Below are 20,142 nucleotides of genomic sequence, written 5' to 3'. Positions count from 1 at the left end.
CAAATGGCTGATTTTGTTAAAGAAACAAGCATATAAAATACATTTCTAGGACTAGTAACATTTATAATACCTCACTTATTTACAACAATAAACAGATATGAAAATCTGTTTTTATATGCTACAGGTACCTCTACTGCTGTTCCTGTAAATACTGATCCTGTAGCTCCGCTCTGGAAGCTTCTGGCCTGGTTCAGTGCGATCAGGCCTTTATGGTACTGAAGAGCGATACGAGCGGTGACGCCAGACCCAGTAGGACTTCTATCCACCTGACAAGCCATATAACAGACATCTGTCACATAGACTGAAGAGCAAAAGAGTTGATATCATTTTAGAAGGAACAGTATCTAAGGGTAGAAATTCCCGTGTATGGATTGATATAAACATGTAAGCCGGTCACTGCTGGTTTTACCTGCGCGTCAGCAAAAACACACACATTGGTCGTGGGCTCTTCAGAATAACTATCTTTGCCGTCAGTAAGGATTGTGCCATAGAGGAAGGCCAGATCCTCACTGACTGGATGGTACAGCTTTACCTAGGGTCATAACAATAATTAGTCCACTAATTATAGATTAATAAAACACAATGTGGAATAAAGGAAATTCAGAAATAAATAAATAATTTCATCCAGTATCACCATATTCAATTCATAGATTAATCTTGTTTGATCCCATTGTTAGAAAAGGTGATTCTTTAAAGGGGTCATATAATGTCATTTTTGTACAAGCTAATATGATTCTTTAGGGTCTAAATGAAAATTTTGTAATATACTTTAATTAAAAATTCTCATTAGTATTGTAAGAAAATACTAATTTTACTTGGTCAAAAACAGCTCTGTTTTCAGCACGCCGTTTAAGTGCATGTGTCTTTAAATGATAATGAGCTTTGCTCACCCCGCCCCTCTGTTCTGTGCATACACCGTTTGTAACACAATAACCATAACGCGTTGTTCATTATAAACGTGGGATTATGAATTATATTGAGAACGTCACGTCATACATAGAAAACATGCCGTAATGTACCCTGAGTGTAAACAGCCACATTCATCGTGAAGCGTGCAGCAAGCGATTTGCAAAGATTAATATAAAGATTAATATAAAGGTTAATATAAACGTTACACTCACTTCATTTCTTCTGGAGGTGCAGCAGGAACACGAATAGTTGGTACCGATCCTTTTTTCAGGAGCAGCTTCTTAGCAAAACCAGCTTTTTACTGACCTCTTTTATAAAGCAGTCTGGTGAAATGATTCGCGCAAACATGAAAGCAGTGACGTTGATCGTGGGGAATATTCCCTTCGAAAACAAACTCAGCCACTGCGTCTTCAGGGGTTCGGATTTAGGAACATCAATATGACTGCTATGTTCCTTATTATACCCAAGAGCAGAACACCACAATCGCTTAAACGCCATTCTACTCAGTGCTCCAGCGTATCAACAATGAACATGCCGGTCGGCGCGGGCTATGATTGACAGCTCGCTCACGAGGGCGGGTCTGTGTTGAAACGCTGCTGTCAATCAACCATCGTGGGAGGGCCGTCGATTTTGTGACGTCACAAAATCGAACAGCTTGATTTGAGATGGGAGGAAACATAAGAAGATTTAAAAAAAAATAACACTGGATGGATTTTTATCATTTTATGATGGTTGTGTACAGGCACTGCCAACACACATTTCAGTACAATCAACTTGTAAAAGTGCATGTACCATTATATGACCCCTTTAAAGTCCCCCTTGTAGTCAATAATTTTATAACTAATCTTTGATCACCAAAGTTACATATTTAAATGTTTTTTTCCTGTGAAAATTTCTATTCATGCCTTCAAATAGCTTGAATGTAACTCCACACCCTTGCTTCATTAAGTACATGCGGATCCATGAATACGCAAATTAGTCCCGCCTCCACTCACTCACAGCAGCTCAGAGATCCACTCGCTCAACTTTACTGTAGTAAACACTGCACAATGCCAAGTGGAAATACTGGTTTAATCCAGCCGTATATGTTTGAACCAGAAACCGATTCAGAAGAAGAAGTTTAAGAGTGAATTATACAGGCTCGTCTACAAGTCGATGTATCAGAATGGTAATGCAATTTATGTATAGCTCTCTACAACGTCGGACACATAACAGTAATTAATATGATTAACCTTTGGCTTGACTATGTTGTCAAACAGATAATAATGTGTTGCTAATGTTACACAAACCATGTTCCCGTTCACCATCTCAGAGTCGGACAGCTGCCTTCTAAAAATCAGTATCCTTAGAAAAGCTTTGAACAACTCAGAACGTCAGTGGAGAAATTGTTTATAACATCATAATATACATCTTATACATAATTAACGCACTATATTGCTAAATGTGCCCGATTTTTTATATCAACAGAAAAATATACCGGCATAACCTGCCTTCTCTAGTCTTGAGACTCCCCTGCTTCACAGCATAGTAATGATATGCTAAAGCTCCTGCACGTCGATGTGATTGGATTCATTTGACCAGTTCTCTTTATTAACCACTTTTATATTTTTAGTCTTAGTTAAGAATAACAACACTGGGTCAGTTACCTGGGATTTGACAGCATCACTCACAGCCGTGGCTGCATCCACCAAATCTCTAGTTTTGGACTTGTTGACATCCAATCCAAACTTCTCAGCACTCACAAATGCATAAAGAGCTCCACCATAACTGATGTCCACAGTGATGGACTCATATCCTGGTACAGAGACACTCACATCTAGAAAAACAAGGATAGCAAAGAATTAAATTGACTAATGATAATAAAATTCAAACTTTTGCAATTTCTTTTATGATCGCATTGACATGCTCTGATCATGGTTGTCTATACCTGTAGCGAAAGCAAAGGCTGGCACACTGAGAAATCTGACAGCTCCGGTTTTCCCATTGGAATATTGTGTAAAGGCCTTCACTAAGCCACAGGGGCAGTGTATGTTTATCTGCGTCTCGGGTGAAGTGGGCTCTTTAATCAAACCATAATCCACCGCAAAGCGCCCGAGCGCAATGACAGCGTGGCCGCACATAGTGCTATACCCTTCATTGTGCATGAACAAGACGCCGAGATCAGCCTCTGCTAACTCACTTCTGACCAGAAGGGCTCCGTACATATCATAGTGACCACGGGGCTCAAACATTAAGACCTTGCGAAGATGATCGAGATGCTCTCTCACATAACGTCGTTTGGCAAGGATGGTGTCCCCCTTCACTTCTGGAAACCCGCTCAGGATAATGCGCAGCGGCTCTCCACCTGTGTGCATGTCCACTACTGATAAAACAGACCCGGAGTGAGGGGGCAGCTTTGGGAACTCCATAGATCACTCTGTAGTAAAAATAAATTCATGAATACATAAATAATGAAAAACAGATTTGCAATAGTCTCAAAACAACTGTATCTTTCTGATTCATCTTTTTAGGGTACTTTGATTTAACATGCAATGATTTTTAAAATGTTACAGGTTTATGCTAATGAGAACTGTCACATGAAATTTAGGACAAAAGACAGTGCAGTTTTTTTTTGTGCCACCAAGTATATATAAAAAAGAATAAAAAACTTTTTAAATAAAGTCTTCAAATATGACATGATTGTACGTAAATAATGTGTAAATAGTTTATTAGCTTAAAAAATAAATTGGTTAAAGTAAAGCTGACGGGTGACATTGTAAAGATAACTCATAATACTGAAGAGGTACATTAACTATAAAGATTTTATGATGTTCTTTGTAACGGACTCTCAATGTACAGTAATCAAAACTGTACTGTCAAACTGCTAAATGTGATTTTAGTAATAATCCTACTACAACTGTTGTCCAATCATCACAGTTATATTATTATCAGACCATTATAGACAAAAGTGGTCAAATGTAAAAGTTTTGCATTCGGCAAACTATATAACAAGAAGCTATTGCGATGCTTTGAATCTGCATTGACACTCAACCTTATGTAGGTTATGTCTTTCTGGTAACATCAAAGCTGTCGGTGGAATATGGTACTATGATTAAAATCCCTGAGATCTAAGAAGGCCATACGATTTTACTACTGTAGCTCTAAAGGATTGTCCATAAATCAATAATAAAAAATAAAAAATCAACATGTTTAATCTTCATGATTTTTTTTTTTTTGTAACGTTACCATAAACAAACAGATTTCTTAGCCCCATTGTAAGAAATTAGGGGACCTTAGCCCCATTGTACCCTAATCCTAAAGCCTTTATGCAGAAATACACAGTAACACAGTTGTCAGAATTGTGTACAGCGCTAGTTTTACTGAAATAATTTGAAATATGAAGCAGCATTTTACCGTCACAGCTTTGCACTGTTGATAGGCTAACGTTACTTATGAGAAAGACAGAAAGTTTAGTAAACACATCATCGGAAATATTATCGAATGGTTTATGTTTTTACGACTGTTTATTAAAAAAAAATGAAATGTGAAACTTACTTTTAAATGGAACAATTCTTATAAATCTGCTCTTTTACCACTTTCTTTGATTTTGCTTTTCCAAATTTCAATGTGCAGTGCAGTGGCTCTTTATTGCCTCTCTGTGGCCTGGATGAGAATGAAAGCTACTTTTTTTTTTTTTTTTTTTTTTTTTTCAAGTTACAGATTATAATTACAAATAAAATTACAATAGGGTTTCAGCACTTCGTGCTTGAACCCCTAAATACAAAACAAAGAACAATGACGGTTACATTACATTATCACAAAGTGTATCATACTATCTTATATGTATTACTACCATTAAAGAGTCTTACATGCAATATATATATTTTTTTCTGTGATGATAAAGTTGTATGAGCAAAACAAATGCAGTATTGAGGTAAGAAATGTGCTGTAAACCACAGCCAACATTTTTCAATTAACTGATCAGACAAATCATTAATAATTCACCAGACCTGTACCCAACACTGACTGCACAACTGATTATTTTTAATTTCGTTAATCTAGCCAATTTAGTTAATATTTTTATTTTCTAAAGTTTATATAACTTAGATCTCTTTTATTTTATTTATTTTGACTTATACTTTTATCACTTTTTGACAAGGTAACGCAAGGCATCATCATATAAATATATATATATAAAAAAATAATAAATAAATAAATATATAATTCTGTCACAACTGATATTCTTCGCGTGCCAAGCCCGCGAAACCTGCCCACTCATTTTGAATGACTACTGGACCACTCATTGACCAGCTTTTCTGAATCTTAGTTAGCTGCTAGCCTACTTTTCTTTTGTCCCACTACAAAGGTAAATGATACTTGAAATTTTGAAGAAAGTAAATAATAAAATCTAATCATAGCATAACGTTAGCAGCTACTATATTATTGGTAAAGTTAGGCCTAACTTTACTCAGGGTAACGTTAGTCAGGCTTCACCTAATGAACATATAGCAATTGTCATACAATTGATTAACTGTCTTTTCAGGAAATATACCACTACTTTTCACGTAAACAATGGTTTTCCGTTTTTGTTTTTTTTTTCATTTTTGAAAAAAAAATTAAATAGGCTACCGTTAAATTAAACAATTAAATACCGTTAAATGCCGTTAAGTCTGTGTGACGTCATTTGGGATAATAGAGCAAATCCGCTCAGATTGAAATAAACTTTTTTTGTTTCATCAGTCATGTCTATTATGTTAACGTTTATTTCAGTCATGTCTGTTATGTTATATTGTTACTTTAAAATAAATAAATTATAGAATTGTTATTAATAATATCGTTACTACTTTGTATGGAAAGCGCTTTGTCTCACATGAGTGCGTGAGCGTGTCTTGTAAAGATGAGATCAGATTTATAATGAAATCGGCCATCCGTCAGTCATATTATTAATATTATTAATACCACTACATTTAATAATATTTAAATATGTAATAATATTAATATTGTTTTCTTGATAACAATAATATTAATAATTATTATTTTTATTTCAGTCATTATTGTTAACAGTGTTAATAATAATTAAGTTGGCTTGAGAAAGCCAACTTACTGAAATCCTATTTAAACTTATTATTATTATTATTAAGTTGGCTTGAGAGAGCCAACATATTGAAATCCTATTTAAACTTATTATTATTATTATTATTAGTGGTGCTTTTTTAAAAGCATCACTATTGTTATTGCTCATACTTATTATTCTTTTTATAATTAGTGGTGCTTTTTTGAAAGCATCACTATTGTTATTGCTCATACTTATTAGTGGTGCTTGCTGAAAGCAAGGCATCACTATTGTTATACTCCATACTTATTAGTGGTGCTTGCTGAAAGCAAGGCATCACTATTGTTATTGCTCATACTTATTATTATTAGTGGTGCTTGCTGAAAGCAAGGCATCACTATTGTTATTGCTCATACTTATTATTATTAGTGGTGCTTGCTGAAAGCAAGGCATCACTATTGTTATTGCTCATACTTATTATTAATGGTGCTTGCTGAAAGCAAGGCATCATTAGTGTTCTCTTGCATACTTATTATTATTAGTGGTGCTTTTTTAAAAGCATCACTATTGTTATTGCTCATACTTATTAGTGGTGCTTTTTTGAAAGCATCACTATTGTTATTGCTCATACTTATTATTAGTGGTGCTTGCTGAAAGCAAGGCATCACTATTGTTATTGCTCATACTTATTATTAGTGGTGCTTGCTGAAAGCAAGGCATCACTATTGTTATCCTCCATACTTATTAGTGGTGCTTGCTGAAAGCAAGGCATCACTATTGTTATTGCTCATACTTATTATTAGTGGTGCTTTTTTGAAAGCATCACTATTGTTATTGCTCATACTTATTAGTGGTGCTTTTTTGAAAGCATCACTATTGTTATTGCTCATACTTATTATTATTCTTATTCTTATTATTCCGGACAAAAGTTCGGCGCGTAATGCGCCCCGCACCGTTTGTCACAGACCCCTGAGTGAGGCGTCAAATCGAGCGGCTCATTGAGGAGAGGTGTGCTATGACTTTTCTAAGCGATCGGGTGTACGATGTTCGCACAGCGGACGAAAAAGCGGCCAAAAAAGTCCCATTGACTTTACATTGGGAGTTCTAAAAATATTTGAATCCCAACCGACGTTTTCACACACACAGACTCCAAAGGGCCTGACACCCCTGCATCTCTCCCTCTCTCTCTCCCTCAGAGGATTTATATTATCAAGCAGCCAATAAGTAATGGCCTAAAATCTTCATAGCCACACCCTAGCAACCAGTTTCAGCACCCTAGCAACCACTAAGAGCTCCCTAGCAACCACCCTAAACCAAAAAAAAACATTTTTTTTTATTTTTTTTATTTTTTAAAGCAATTTTACTCTCGTGGCCTTGCGATATTGCTCCATGCTTGTGCCTATTCGGCCATAGGCACGAGGCCGCAGGCCGAGTGCCGTACAGAAGGCACTCGTTATTAAAGATTTTAAGAACTCTATAAAAACTCCATAGTAACCATATTTGACAACTACCAACCACCTAGTAACACCATAGCAACTAACAAAAACACCTTAGCAACCACCCTGAACACCCTAGCAACGTCTAGAAATGCTCTAGTAACCACAAAAAACTCTAGCAAGCACCCAGAACACCCTAGCAACTGCCTAGCAACCACCTAGAACACCTAGCAACTGCCTAGCAACCACCCAGAACACCTAGCAACCAACCAGAACACCCTAGCAACTGCCTAGCAATGCCCTAGTATCCACCCAGAATACCATAGCAACTGCCTAGCAACACCATAGCAACCACCCAGAACACCCTAGCAACCACCTAGCAACGCCCTAGCAACCACCAAGAATACCCTAGCAACTGCCTAGCAACCACCCAGAACACCTTAGCAACTGCCTAGCAACACCATAGCAACCACCCAGAACACCCTAGCAACCACCTGGCAACAGCATCTTGCTAAAAACATGCTGGCAACATGCTAATCAAGCTAGCATCATGCTAGCAACATGCTAATCAAGCTAGCATCATGTTAGCAACATGCTAATTATGCTAGCAACATGCTAATCAAGCTAGCATCATGCTAGCAACATGCTAATCCTGTTAGCATCTAGCTAAAAACATGCTAGCAAAATGCTAATCATGCTAACATCATGCTAGCAACATGCTAATCAAGTTAGCATCATGCTAGCAACATGCTAATCAAGCTAGCATCATGCTAGCAACATGCTAATCAAGCTAGCATCATGCTAGCAACATGCTAATCATGTTAGCATCATGCTAGCAACATGCTAATCATGCTAGCATTATGCTACCAACATGCTAATCAAGCTAGCATCATGCTAGCAAAATGCTAATCATGCTAACATCTTGTTAAAAGCATGATAGCAACATGCTAATCATGTTAGCATCATGCTACCAAAATGCTAATCAAGCTAGCATCATGCTAATCATGCTAGCATCATGTTACCAACATGCTAATCAAGCTAGCATCATGCTAGCAACATGCTAATCAAGCTAGCATCATGTTAACAACATGTTATTCAAGCTAGCATAATGCTAGCAACATGCTAATCCTGTTAGCATCTAGCTAAAAACATGCTAGCAAAATGCTAATCATGCTAACATCTTGTTAAAAGCATGCTAGCATCATGCTAATCATATTAACAACATGCTAATCATGCTAGCATCATTCTAACAACATGTTAATCATAGTAAATCATGCTGGAATGTGGTAAATCGTAGTAAATCATCTTAGAAATATGGTAAATCGTGGTAAATAATGCTAAAACGTGGTATATCATGGTATCACAACATGTTAATTGTGTTAGCATCTGCCCAGTGGCGAGTTTTGCCACTGCAAGCACCACTTCACATTTTCTTCAGGAAATGTACATTCTAGTTCTTATTCTTATTATTCCGGACAAAAGTTCGGCGCGTAATGCGCCCCGCACCGTTTGTCACAGACCCCTGAGTGAGGCGTCAAATCGAGCGGCTCATTGAGGAGAGGTGTGCTATGACTTTTCTAAGCGATCAGGTGTACGATGTTCGCACAGCGGACGAAAAAGCGGCCAAAAAAGTCCCATTGACTTTACATTGGGAGTTCTAAAAATATTTGAATCCCAACCGACGTTTTCACACACACAGACTCCAAAGGGCCTGACACCCCTGCATCTCTCCCTCTCTCTCTCCCTCAGAGGATTTATATTATCAAGCAGCCAATAAGTAATGGCCTAAAATCTTCATAGCCACACCCTAGCAACCAGTTTCAGCACCCTAGCAACCACTAAGAGCTCCCTAGCAACCACCCTAAACCAAAAAAAAACATTTTTTTTTATTTTTTTTATTTTTTAAAGCAATTTTACTCTCGTGGCCTTGCGATATTGCTCCATGCTTGTGCCTATTCGGCCATAGGCACGAGGCCGCAGGCCGAGTGCCGTACAGAAGGCACTCGTTATTAAAGATTTTAAGAACTCTATAAAAACTCCATAGTAACCATATTTGACAACTACCAACCACCTAGTAACACCATAGCAACTAACAAAAACACCTTAGCAACCACCCTGAACACCCTAGCAACGTCTAGAAATGCTCTAGTAACCACAAAAAACTCTAGCAAGCACCCAGAACACCCTAGCAACTGCCTAGCAACCACCTAGAACACCTAGCAACTGCCTAGCAACCACCCAGAACACCTAGCAACCAACCAGAACACCCTAGCAACTGCCTAGCAATGCCCTAGTATCCACCCAGAATACCATAGCAACTGCCTAGCAACACCATAGCAACCACCCAGAACACCCTAGCAACCACCTAGCAACGCCCTAGCAACCACCAAGAATACCCTAGCAACTGCCTAGCAACCACCCAGAACACCTTAGCAACTGCCTAGCAACACCATAGCAACCACCCAGAACACCCTAGCAACCACCTGGCAACAGCATCTTGCTAAAAACATGCTGGCAACATGCTAATCAAGCTAGCATCATGCTAGCAACATGCTAATCAAGCTAGCATCATGTTAGCAACATGCTAATCATGCTAGCAACATGCTAATCAAGCTAGCATCATGCTAGCAACATGCTAATCCTGTTAGCATCTAGCTAAAAACATGCTAGCAAAATGCTAATCATGCTAACATCATGCTAGCAACATGCTAATCAAGTTAGCATCATGCTAGCAACATGCTAATCAAGCTAGCATCATGCTAGCAACATGCTAATCAAGCTAGCATCATGCTAGCAACATGCTAATCATGTTAGCATCATGCTAGCAACATGCTAATCATGCTAGCATTATGCTACCAACATGCTAATCAAGCTAGCATCATGCTAGCAAAATGCTAATCATGCTAACATCTTGTTAAAAGCATGATAGCAACATGCTAATCATGTTAGCATCATGCTACCAAAATGCTAATCAAGCTAGCATCATGCTAATCATGCTAGCATCATGTTACCAACATGCTAATCAAGCTAGCATCATGCTAGCAACATGCTAATCAAGCTAGCATCATGTTAACAACATGTTATTCAAGCTAGCATAATGCTAGCAACATGCTAATCCTGTTAGCATCTAGCTAAAAACATGCTAGCAAAATGCTAATCATGCTAACATCTTGTTAAAAGCATGCTAGCATCATGCTAATCATATTAACAACATGCTAATCATGCTAGCATCATTCTAACAACATGTTAATCATAGTAAATCATGCTGGAATGTGGTAAATCGTCCCAAAGTTGTCCCATTGACTTACTATGGGGAAGGAATGTCCCGTGAAACACACATGCTTTTCCTACTATGGTAAATTGCATAGGGATTTTGTAATGAACGTAGCTCTGGATCACAGTGTCATAGAGACAAGGGGGAGGGCTCATCTTACTCAGATGACCAATCAGTCTCTCAGGATCATTGTGAAGCTATCAAGCCACGCCCTAGCAACCATTTAGAGCACCTTAGCAACAAGTCCCATAGACTTCCATTGAAAGAGATCAAAGGGATATCTCAGGACTGAATTGTCATAGAAACATGGGGGTGGTCTCATTTGACTCGGGCCAGCAAACAGCCAATCATGAATCACCTCAACACTTCCTAGCCCCTCCCTAGCAACCATTGTCGAGCACCTTAGCAACCAAAATTCATAGAGAGATATCTTCTATTCTGAATGTCACAGAGGCATGGGAGTTGGTTATATCATACATACTGACAAGCAGCCTTTGGAGTTTCATGATTGGCAGCTGCCAAGCCACTCCCTAGCAACCAAACAGAGTACCCTAGCAACCATTTTGCAAGGCCTATATCTCTGCATCAGAACATCATAAAGAGATGGGGTTAACACAAGTTTGACTCAGGGCAGCAAACGGCCAATCATAAATCACCTCAACACTTCCTAGCCCCTCCCTAGCAACCATTGTCGAGCACCTTAGCAACAACAATCCAAAGAGGGATATCTTCTATTCTGAATGTCACAGAGGCATGGGAGTTGGTTTATATCATACATACTGACAAGCAGCCTTTGGAGTTTCATGATTGGCAGCTGCCAAGCCACTCCCTAGCAACCAAACAGAGTACCCTAGCAACCATTTTGCAAGACCTATATCTCTGCATCAGAACATCATAAAGAGATGGGGTTAACACAAGTTTGACTCAGGGCAGCAAACGGCCAATCATAAATCACCTCAACACTTCCTAGCCCCTCCCTAGCAACCATTGTCGAGCACCTTAGCAACAACAATCCAAAGAGGGATATCTTCTATTCTGAATGTCACAGAGGCATGGGAGTTGGTTTATATCATACATACTGACAAGCAGCCTTTGGAGTTTCATGATTGGCAGCTGCCAAGCCACTCCCTAGCAACCAAACAGAGTACCCTAGCAACCATTTTGCAAGACCTATATCTCTGCATCAGAACATCATAAAGAGATGGGGTTAACACAAGTTTGACTCAGGGCAGCAAACGGCCAATCATAAATCACCTCAACACTTCCTAGCCCCTCCCTAGCAACCATTGTCGAGCACCTTAGCAACAACAATCCAAAGAGGGATATCTTCTATTCTGAATGTCACAGAGGCATGGGAGTTGGTTTATATCATACATACTGACAAGCAGCCTTTGGAGTTTCATGATTGGCAGCTGCCAAGCCACTCCCTAGCAACCAAACAGAGTACCCTAGCAACCATTTTGCAAGACCTATATCTCTGCATCAGAACATCATAAAGAGATGGGGTTAACACAAGTTTGACTCAGGGCAGCAAACGGCCAATCATAAATCACCTCAACACTTCCTAGCCCCTCCCTAGCAACCATTGTCGAGCACCTTAGCAACAACAATCCAAAGAGGGATATCTTCTATTCTGAATGTCACAGAGGCATGGGAGTTGGTTTATATCATACATACTGACAAGCAGCCTTTGGAGTTTCATGATTGGCAGCTGCCAAGCCACTCCCTAGCAACCAAACAGAGTACCCTAGCAACCATTTTGCAAGACCTATATCTCTGCATCAGAACATCATAAAGAGATGGGGTTAACACAAGTTTGACTCAGGGCAGCAAACGGCCAATCATAAATCACCTCAACACTTCCTAGCCCCTCCCTAGCAACCATTGTCGAGCACCTTAGCAACAACAATCCAAAGAGGGATATCTTCTATTCTGAATGTCACAGAGGCATGGGAGTTGGTTTATATCATACATACTGACAAGCAGCCTTTGGAGTTTCATGATTGGCAGCTGCCAAGCCACTCCCTAGCAACCAAACAGAGTACCCTAGCAACCATTTCGCAAGACCTATATCTCTGCATCAGAACATCATAAAGAGATGGGGTTAACACAAGTTTGACTCAGGGCAGCAAACGGCCAATCATAAATCACCTCAACACTTCCTAGCCCCTCCCTAGCAACCATTGTCGAGCACCTTAGCAACAACAATCCAAAGAGGGATATCTTCTATTCTGAATGTCACAGAGGCATGGGAGTTGGTTTATATCATACATACTGACAAGCAGCCTTTGGAGTTTCATGATTGGCAGCTGCCAAGCCACTCCCTAGCAACCAAACAGAGTACCCTAGCAACCATTTTGCAAGACCTATATCTCTGCATCAGAACATCATAAAGAGATGGGGTTAACACAAGTTTGACTCAGGGCAGCAAACGGCCAATCATAAATCACCTCAACACTTCCTAGCCCCTCCCTAGCAACCATTGTCGAGCACCTTAGCAACAACAATCCAAAGAGGGATATCTTCTATTCTGAATGTCACAGAGGCATGGGAGTTGGTTTATATCATACATACTGACAAGCAGCCTTTGGAGTTTCATGATTGGCAGCTGCCAAGCCACTCCCTAGCAACCAAACAGAGTACCCTAGCAACCATTTTGCAAGACCTATATCTCTGCATCAGAACATCATAAAGAGATGGGGTTAACACAAGTTTGACTCAGGGCAGCAAACGGCCAATCATAAATCACCTCAACACTTCCTAGCCCCTCCCTAGCAACCATTGTCGAGCACCTTAGCAACAACAATCCAAAGAGGGATATCTTCTATTCTGAATGTCACAGAGGCATGGGAGTTGGTTTATATCATACATACTGACAAGCAGCCTTTGGAGTTTCATGATTGGCAGCTGCCAAGCCACTCCCTAGCAACCAAACAGAGTACCCTAGCAACCAAAATCCAAAGAGGGATCTCTTCCATTCTGAATGTCACAGAGGCATGGGAGTTGGTTTATATCATTCATACTGACAAGAAACCTTTGGCATTTCATCATTGGCAGCTGCCAAGTAACTCCATAGCAACCAAACAGAGTACCCTAGTAACCAAAATCCAAAGAGGGATATCTTCCATTCTGAATGTCACAGAGGCATGGGAGTTGGTTTATGTCATTCATACTGACAAGAAGCCTTTGGTGTTTCATGATTGGCAGCTGCCAAGCAACTCCATAACAACCAAACAGAGTACCCTAGCAACCAAAATCCAAAGAGGGATCTCTTCCATTCTGAATGTCACAGAGGCATGGGAGTTGGTTTATATCATTCATACTGACAAGAAACCTTTGGCATTTCATCATTGGCAGCTGCCAAGTAACTCCATAGCAACCAAACAGAGTACCCTAGTAACCAAAATCCAAAGAGGGATATCTTCCATTCTGAAAGTCACACAGGCATGGGAGTTGGTTTATATCATTCATAATGACAAGCAGCCTTTGGAGTTTTATGATTGGCACCTGCCAAGTCACTCCCTTGCAACCAAACAGAGGACCCTAGCAACCAAATTCCAAAGAGGGATATCTTCATGTACAACACCCTAGCAACCAAGTGGAGAGTTTTGCCACTGCAAGCACCACTTCACATTTTCTTCAGGAAATGTACATTCTAGTTATTCTTCTTCTTCTTATTATTGTTCTGGACAAAAGTTTGGCGCGTAACTCGCCCCGCACCGTTTGTCACAGACCCATGAATGAGGTGTCAAATCGACCGGCTTATTGAGGAGAGGTGTGCTATGACTTTTATAAGCGATCGGGGGTGCGGTGTTCACCCCAGGGGCGAAAAAGCGCCCCAAAAAGTTCCATTGACTTAACATTGCGACGAACTTTGAGCACTCATAGCTCTGAGCGAGGATTTTGCAGAAACGTGTGATTTGCCACATTTGAAGAGGCTGACAGGCTCTGTAAGAACATACCTCACAATGGGGTAAAAGTTGCACCCCTGGGGGGCAGGAGCGTCCCAAAGTTGTCCCATTGACTTACTATGGGGAAGGAATGTCCCGTGAAACACACATGCTTTTCCTACTATGGTAAATTGCATAGGGATTTTGTAATGAACGTAGCTCTGGATCACAGTGTCATAGAGACAAGGGGGAGGGCTCATCTTACTCAGATGACCAATCAGTCTCTCAGGATCATTGTGAAGCTATCAAGCCACGCCCTAGCAACCATTTAGAGCACCTTAGCAACAAGTCCCATAGACTTCCATTGAAAGAGATCAAAGGGATATCTCAGGACTGAATTGTCATAGAAACATGGGGGTGGTCTCATTTGACTCGGGGCAGCAAACTGCCAATCATGAATCACCTCAACACTTCCTAGCCCCTCCCTAGCAACCATTGTCGAGCACCTTAGCAACCAAAATTCATAGAGAGATATCTTCTATTCTGAATGTCACAGAGGCATGGGAGTTGGTTTATATCATACATACTGACAAGCAGCCTTTGGAGTTTCATGATTGGCAGCTGCCAAGCCACTCCCTAGCAACCAAACAGAGTACCCTAGCAACCATTTTGCAAGACCTATATCCCTGCATCAGAACATCATAAAGAGCTGGGGTTAACACAAGTTTGACTCAGGGCAGCAAACGGCCAATCATAAATCACCTCAACACTTCCTAGCCCCTCCCTAGCAACCATTGTCGAGCACCTTAGCAACAACAATCCAAAGAGGGATATCTTCTATTCTGAATGTCACAGAGGCATGGGAGTTGGTTTATATCATACATACTGACAAGCAGCCTTTGGAGTTTCATGATTGGCAGCTGCCAAGCCACTCCCTAGCAACCAAACAGAGTACCCTAGCAACCATTTTGCAAGACCTATATCTCTGCATCAGAACATCATAAAGAGATGGGGTTAACACAAGTTTGACTCAGGGCAGCAAACGGCCAATCATAAATCACCTCAACACTTCCTAGCCCCTCCCTAGCAACCATTGTCGAGCACCTTAGCAACAACAATCCAAAGAGGGATATCTTCTATTCTGAATGTCACAGAGGCATGGGAGTTGGTTTATATCATACATACTGACAAGCAGCCTTTGGAGTTTCATGATTGGCAGCTGCCAAGCCACTCCCTAGCAACCAAACAGAGTACCCTAGCAACCATTTTGCAAGACCTATATCTCTGCATCAGAACATCATAAAGAGCTGGGGTTAACACAAGTTTGACTCAGGGCAGCAAACGGCCAATCATAAATCACCTCAACACTTCCTAGCCCCTCCCTAGCAACCATTGTCGAGCACCTTAGCAACAACAATCCAAAGAGGGATATCTTCTATTCTGAATGTCACAGAGGCATGGGAGTTGGTTTATATCATACATACTGACAAGCAGCCTTTGGAGTTTCATGATTGGCAGCTGCCAAGCCACTCCCTAGCAACCAAACAGAGTACCCTAGCAACCATTTTGCAAGACCTATATCTCTGCATCAGAACATCATAAAGAGATGGGGTTAACACAAGTTTGACTCAGGGCAGCAAACGGCCAATCATAAATCACCTCAACACTTCCTAGCCCCTCCCTAGCAACCATTGTCGAGCACCTTAGCAACAACAATCCAAAGAGGGATATCTTCTATTCTGAATGTCACAGAGGCATGGGAGTTGGTTTATATCATACATACTGACAAGCAGCCTTTGGAGTTTCATGATTGGCAGCTGCCAAGCCACTCCCTAGCAACCAAACAGAGTACCCTAGCAACCATTTTGCAAGACCTATATCTCTGCATCAGAACATCATAAAGAGATGGGGTTAACACAAGTTTGACTCAGGGCAGCAAACGGCCAATCATAAATCACCTCAACACTTCCTAGCCCCTCCCTAGCAACCATTGTCGAGCACCTTAGCAACAACAATCCAAAGAGGGATATCTTCTATTCTGAATGTCACAGAGGCATGGGAGTTGGTTTATATCATACATACTGACAAGCAGCCTTTGGAGTTTCATGATTGGCAGCTGCCAAGCCACTCCCTAGCAACCAAACAGAGTACCCTAGCAACCATTTTGCAAGACCTATATCTCTGCATCAGAACATCATAAAGAGATGGGGTTAACACAAGTTTGACTCAGGGCAGCAAACGGCCAATCATAAATCACCTCAACACTTCTTAGCCCCTCCCTAGCAACCATTGTCGAGCACCTTAGCAACAACAATCCAAAGAGGGATATCTTCTATTCTGAATGTCACAGAGGCATGGGAGTTGGTTTATATCATACATACTGACAAGCAGCCTTTGGAGTTTCATGATTGTCAGCTGCCAAGCCACTCCCTAGCAACCAAACAGAGTACCCTAGCAACCATTTTGCAAGACCTATATCTCTGCATCAGAACATCATAAAGAGATAGGGTTAACACAAGTTTGACTCAGGGCAGCAAACGGCCAATCATAAATCACCTCAACACTTCCTAGCCCCTCCCTAGCAACCATTGTCGAGCACCTTAGCAACAACAATCCAAAGAGGGATATCTTCTATTCTGAATGTCACAGAGGCATGGGAGTTGGTTTATATCATACATACTGACAAGCAGCCTTTGGAGTTTCATGATTGGCAGCTGCCAAGCCACTCCCTAGCAACCAAACAGAGTACCCTAGCAACCATTTTGCAAGACCTATATCTCTGCATCAGAACATCATAAAGAGATGGGGTTAACACAAGTTTGACTCAGGGCAGCAAACGGCCAATCATAAATCACCTCAACACTTCCTAGCCCCTCCCTAGCAACCATTGTCGAGCACCTTAGCAACAACAATCCAAAGAGGGATATCTTCTATTCTGAATGTCACAGAGGCATGGGAGTTGGTTTATATCATACATACTGACAAGCAGCCTTTGGAGTTTCATGATTGGCAGCTGCCAAGCCACTCCCTAGCAACCAAACAGAGTACCCTAGCAACCATTTTGCAAGACCTATATCTCTGCATCAGAACATCATAAAGAGATGGGGTTAACACAAGTTTGACTCAGGGCAGCAAACGGCCAATCATAAATCACCTCAACACTTCCTAGCCCCTCCCTAGCAACCATTGTCGAGCACCTTAGCAACAACAATCCAAAGAGGGATATCTTCTATTCTGAATGTCACAGAGGCATGGGAGTTGGTTTATATCATACATACTGACAAGCAGCCTTTGGAGTTTCATGATTGGCAGCTGCCAAGCCACTCCCTAGCAACCAAACAGAGTACCCTAGCAACCATTTTGCAAGACCTATATCTCTGCATCAGAACATCATAAAGAGATGGGGTTAACACAAGTTTGACTCAGGGCAGCAAACGGCCAATCATAAATCACCTCAACACTTCCTAGCCCCTCCCTAGCAACCATTGTCGAGCACCTTAGCAACAACAATCCAAAGAGGGATATCTTCCATTCTGAATGTCACAGAGGCATGGGAGTTGGTTTATATCATTCATACTGACAAGAAGCCTTTGGAATTGCATCATTGGCAGGTGCCAAGTAACTCCATAGCAACCAAAAAGAGTACCCTAGCAACCAAAATCCAAAGAGGCATATCTTACATTCTGAATGTCACAGAGGCATGGGAGTTGGATTATATAATTCATAATGACAAGAAGCCTTTGGAATTTCATCATTGACAGCTGACAAGCCACTCCCTAACAACCAAACAGAGTACCCTAGCAACCAAAATCCAAAGAGGCATATCTTCCATTCTGAATGTCGCAGAGGCATGGGAGTTGGTTTATATCATTCATAGTGACAAGAAGCCTTTGGAGTTTCATGATTGGCAGCTGACAAGCCACTCGCTAGCAACCAAATAGAGTACCCTAGCAACCGTTTAGCAAAACGTATATCTCTGCATCAGAACATCGTATAGAGATGGGAGTTGGTTTATATCATTCATGCTAACAAGAAGCCTTTGTAGTTTCATCATTAGCAGCTGACAAGCATCTCCATAGCAACCAAACAGAGTACCCTAGCAACCATTTTACAAGACCTACATCTCTGCATCAGAATATTGTATAGAGATGGGGGTTGGATCATTAGTTTCAGTTGTAAAACAGCCTGTAAATATCACCATGGTAACTGTGTATTCACACCCTAGCAACCATTTAGAGCCACCTAGCAACCATATTGCAACATATAGAAGCCATATTTCAGCTCCACAACATTGTACAGACATGGTTGTTGGCTCGAATGCAAACATGTACAACACCCTAGCAACCGAGTGGCGAGTTTTGCCACTTCAAGCACCACTTCACATTTTCTTCAGGAAATGTACATTCTAGTTATTATTCTTCTTCTTATTTTTCTGACCGAAAAATTTTAGACACTAACTCCTCCTAGACCGTTCAAGCTACATACTCCAAACTCGGGTCAGACCTTCATACTGTTCTGACTTGAGTTGCTATATCTTTTCAGACTGATTTGAGTTATGGTTTTCTTAAAAATTAATATTAAAAATCATAAAAACCCCATTGACTTTCATTGCAGACTGCTCAAATTGAGCCAAGACTACGGTGGCCCATTAATGCACAACCCAAAAACTCAAATCTAAATTCTCTAAAGCCCTAGACTCAATTAAACTACCATTCTAAATCTATCTATCTATCTATCTATCTATCTATCTATCTATCTATCTATCTATCTATCTATCTATCTATCTATCTATCTATCTATCTATCTATCTATCTATCTATCTATCTATCTATCTATCTATCTATCTATCTATCTATCTTCAAACCTTATCTATCCATCAATCTATCTTCAAACCTTTATCTATCTATCTATCTATCTATCTATCTATCTATCTATCTATCTATCTATCTATCTATCTATCTATCTATCTATCTATCTATCTATCTATCTATCTATCTATCTTTTAACTAATCTATCTATCTATCTATCTATCTATCTATCTATCTATCTATCTATCTATCTATCTATCTATCTATCTATCTATCTATCTATCTATCTATCTATCTATCTATCTAACTATCTTTTTAACTAATCTATCTATCTATCTATCTATCTATCTATCTATCTATCTATCTATCTATCTATCTATCTATCTATCTATCTATCTATCTATCTATCTATCTATCTATCTATCTATCTATCTATCTATCTATCTATCTATCTATCTTCAAACCTTTTCGATCTATCTATCTATCTATCTATCTATCTATCTATCTATCTATCTATCTATCTATCTATCTATCTATCTATCTATCTATCTATCTATCTTTTTAACTAACTAATCTATCTTTCTTTTTAACTAAATAATCCATCTTTCTTTCTTTTTAACGAACTTTCTTTCTTTCTTTCTTTCTTTCTTTCTTTCTTTCTTTCTTTCTTTCTTTCTTTCTTTCTTTCTTTCTTTCTTTCTTTCTTTCTTTCTTTCTTTCTTTCTTTCTAACTAATCCACCATTCATCATTCTTTCTTTCTAACTAATATTTCTTATTTCTTTCTAACTAATC

General features: G+C 40.0%; 1 protein-coding gene across 5 annotated transcripts in view; it reads right to left on the bottom strand.

The window, feature by feature from the left end:
• Positions 1–20,142, bottom strand: part of l3hypdh (trans-L-3-hydroxyproline dehydratase) — a 63,567-nt gene that overhangs the window by 18,657 nt on the left and 24,768 nt on the right. For 2 of the 5 annotated variants that reach the window (XM_081378843.1, XM_081378844.1), the window contains exons 1-5: positions 4,444–4,538; positions 2,837–3,325; positions 2,556–2,725; positions 410–532; positions 129–266 (exon numbers count right to left, since the gene is read on the bottom strand). In XM_081378843.1, the coding sequence (XP_081234969.1) occupies positions 129–266; positions 410–532; positions 2,556–2,725; positions 2,837–3,317 (912 nt within the window). In that variant the 5' untranslated portion in view covers positions 3,318–3,325; positions 4,444–4,538. Of the gene's footprint in view, positions 1–128; positions 267–409; positions 533–2,555; positions 2,726–2,836; positions 3,326–4,302; positions 4,803–20,142 lie in introns of those variants that run through there. The other 3 variants (XM_081378840.1, XM_081378841.1, XM_081378842.1) reach the window with 3 other exon arrangements.

The sequence above is a fragment of the Scardinius erythrophthalmus genome, assembly GCF_964197995.2.
Source record: "Scardinius erythrophthalmus genome assembly, chromosome: 11".
Classification (NCBI taxonomy): Eukaryota; Metazoa; Chordata; class Actinopteri; order Cypriniformes; family Leuciscidae; genus Scardinius; species Scardinius erythrophthalmus.
Note: the sequence above shows the minus strand (reverse complement) of the source record. Positions and strands in the feature narration are given on the sequence as shown.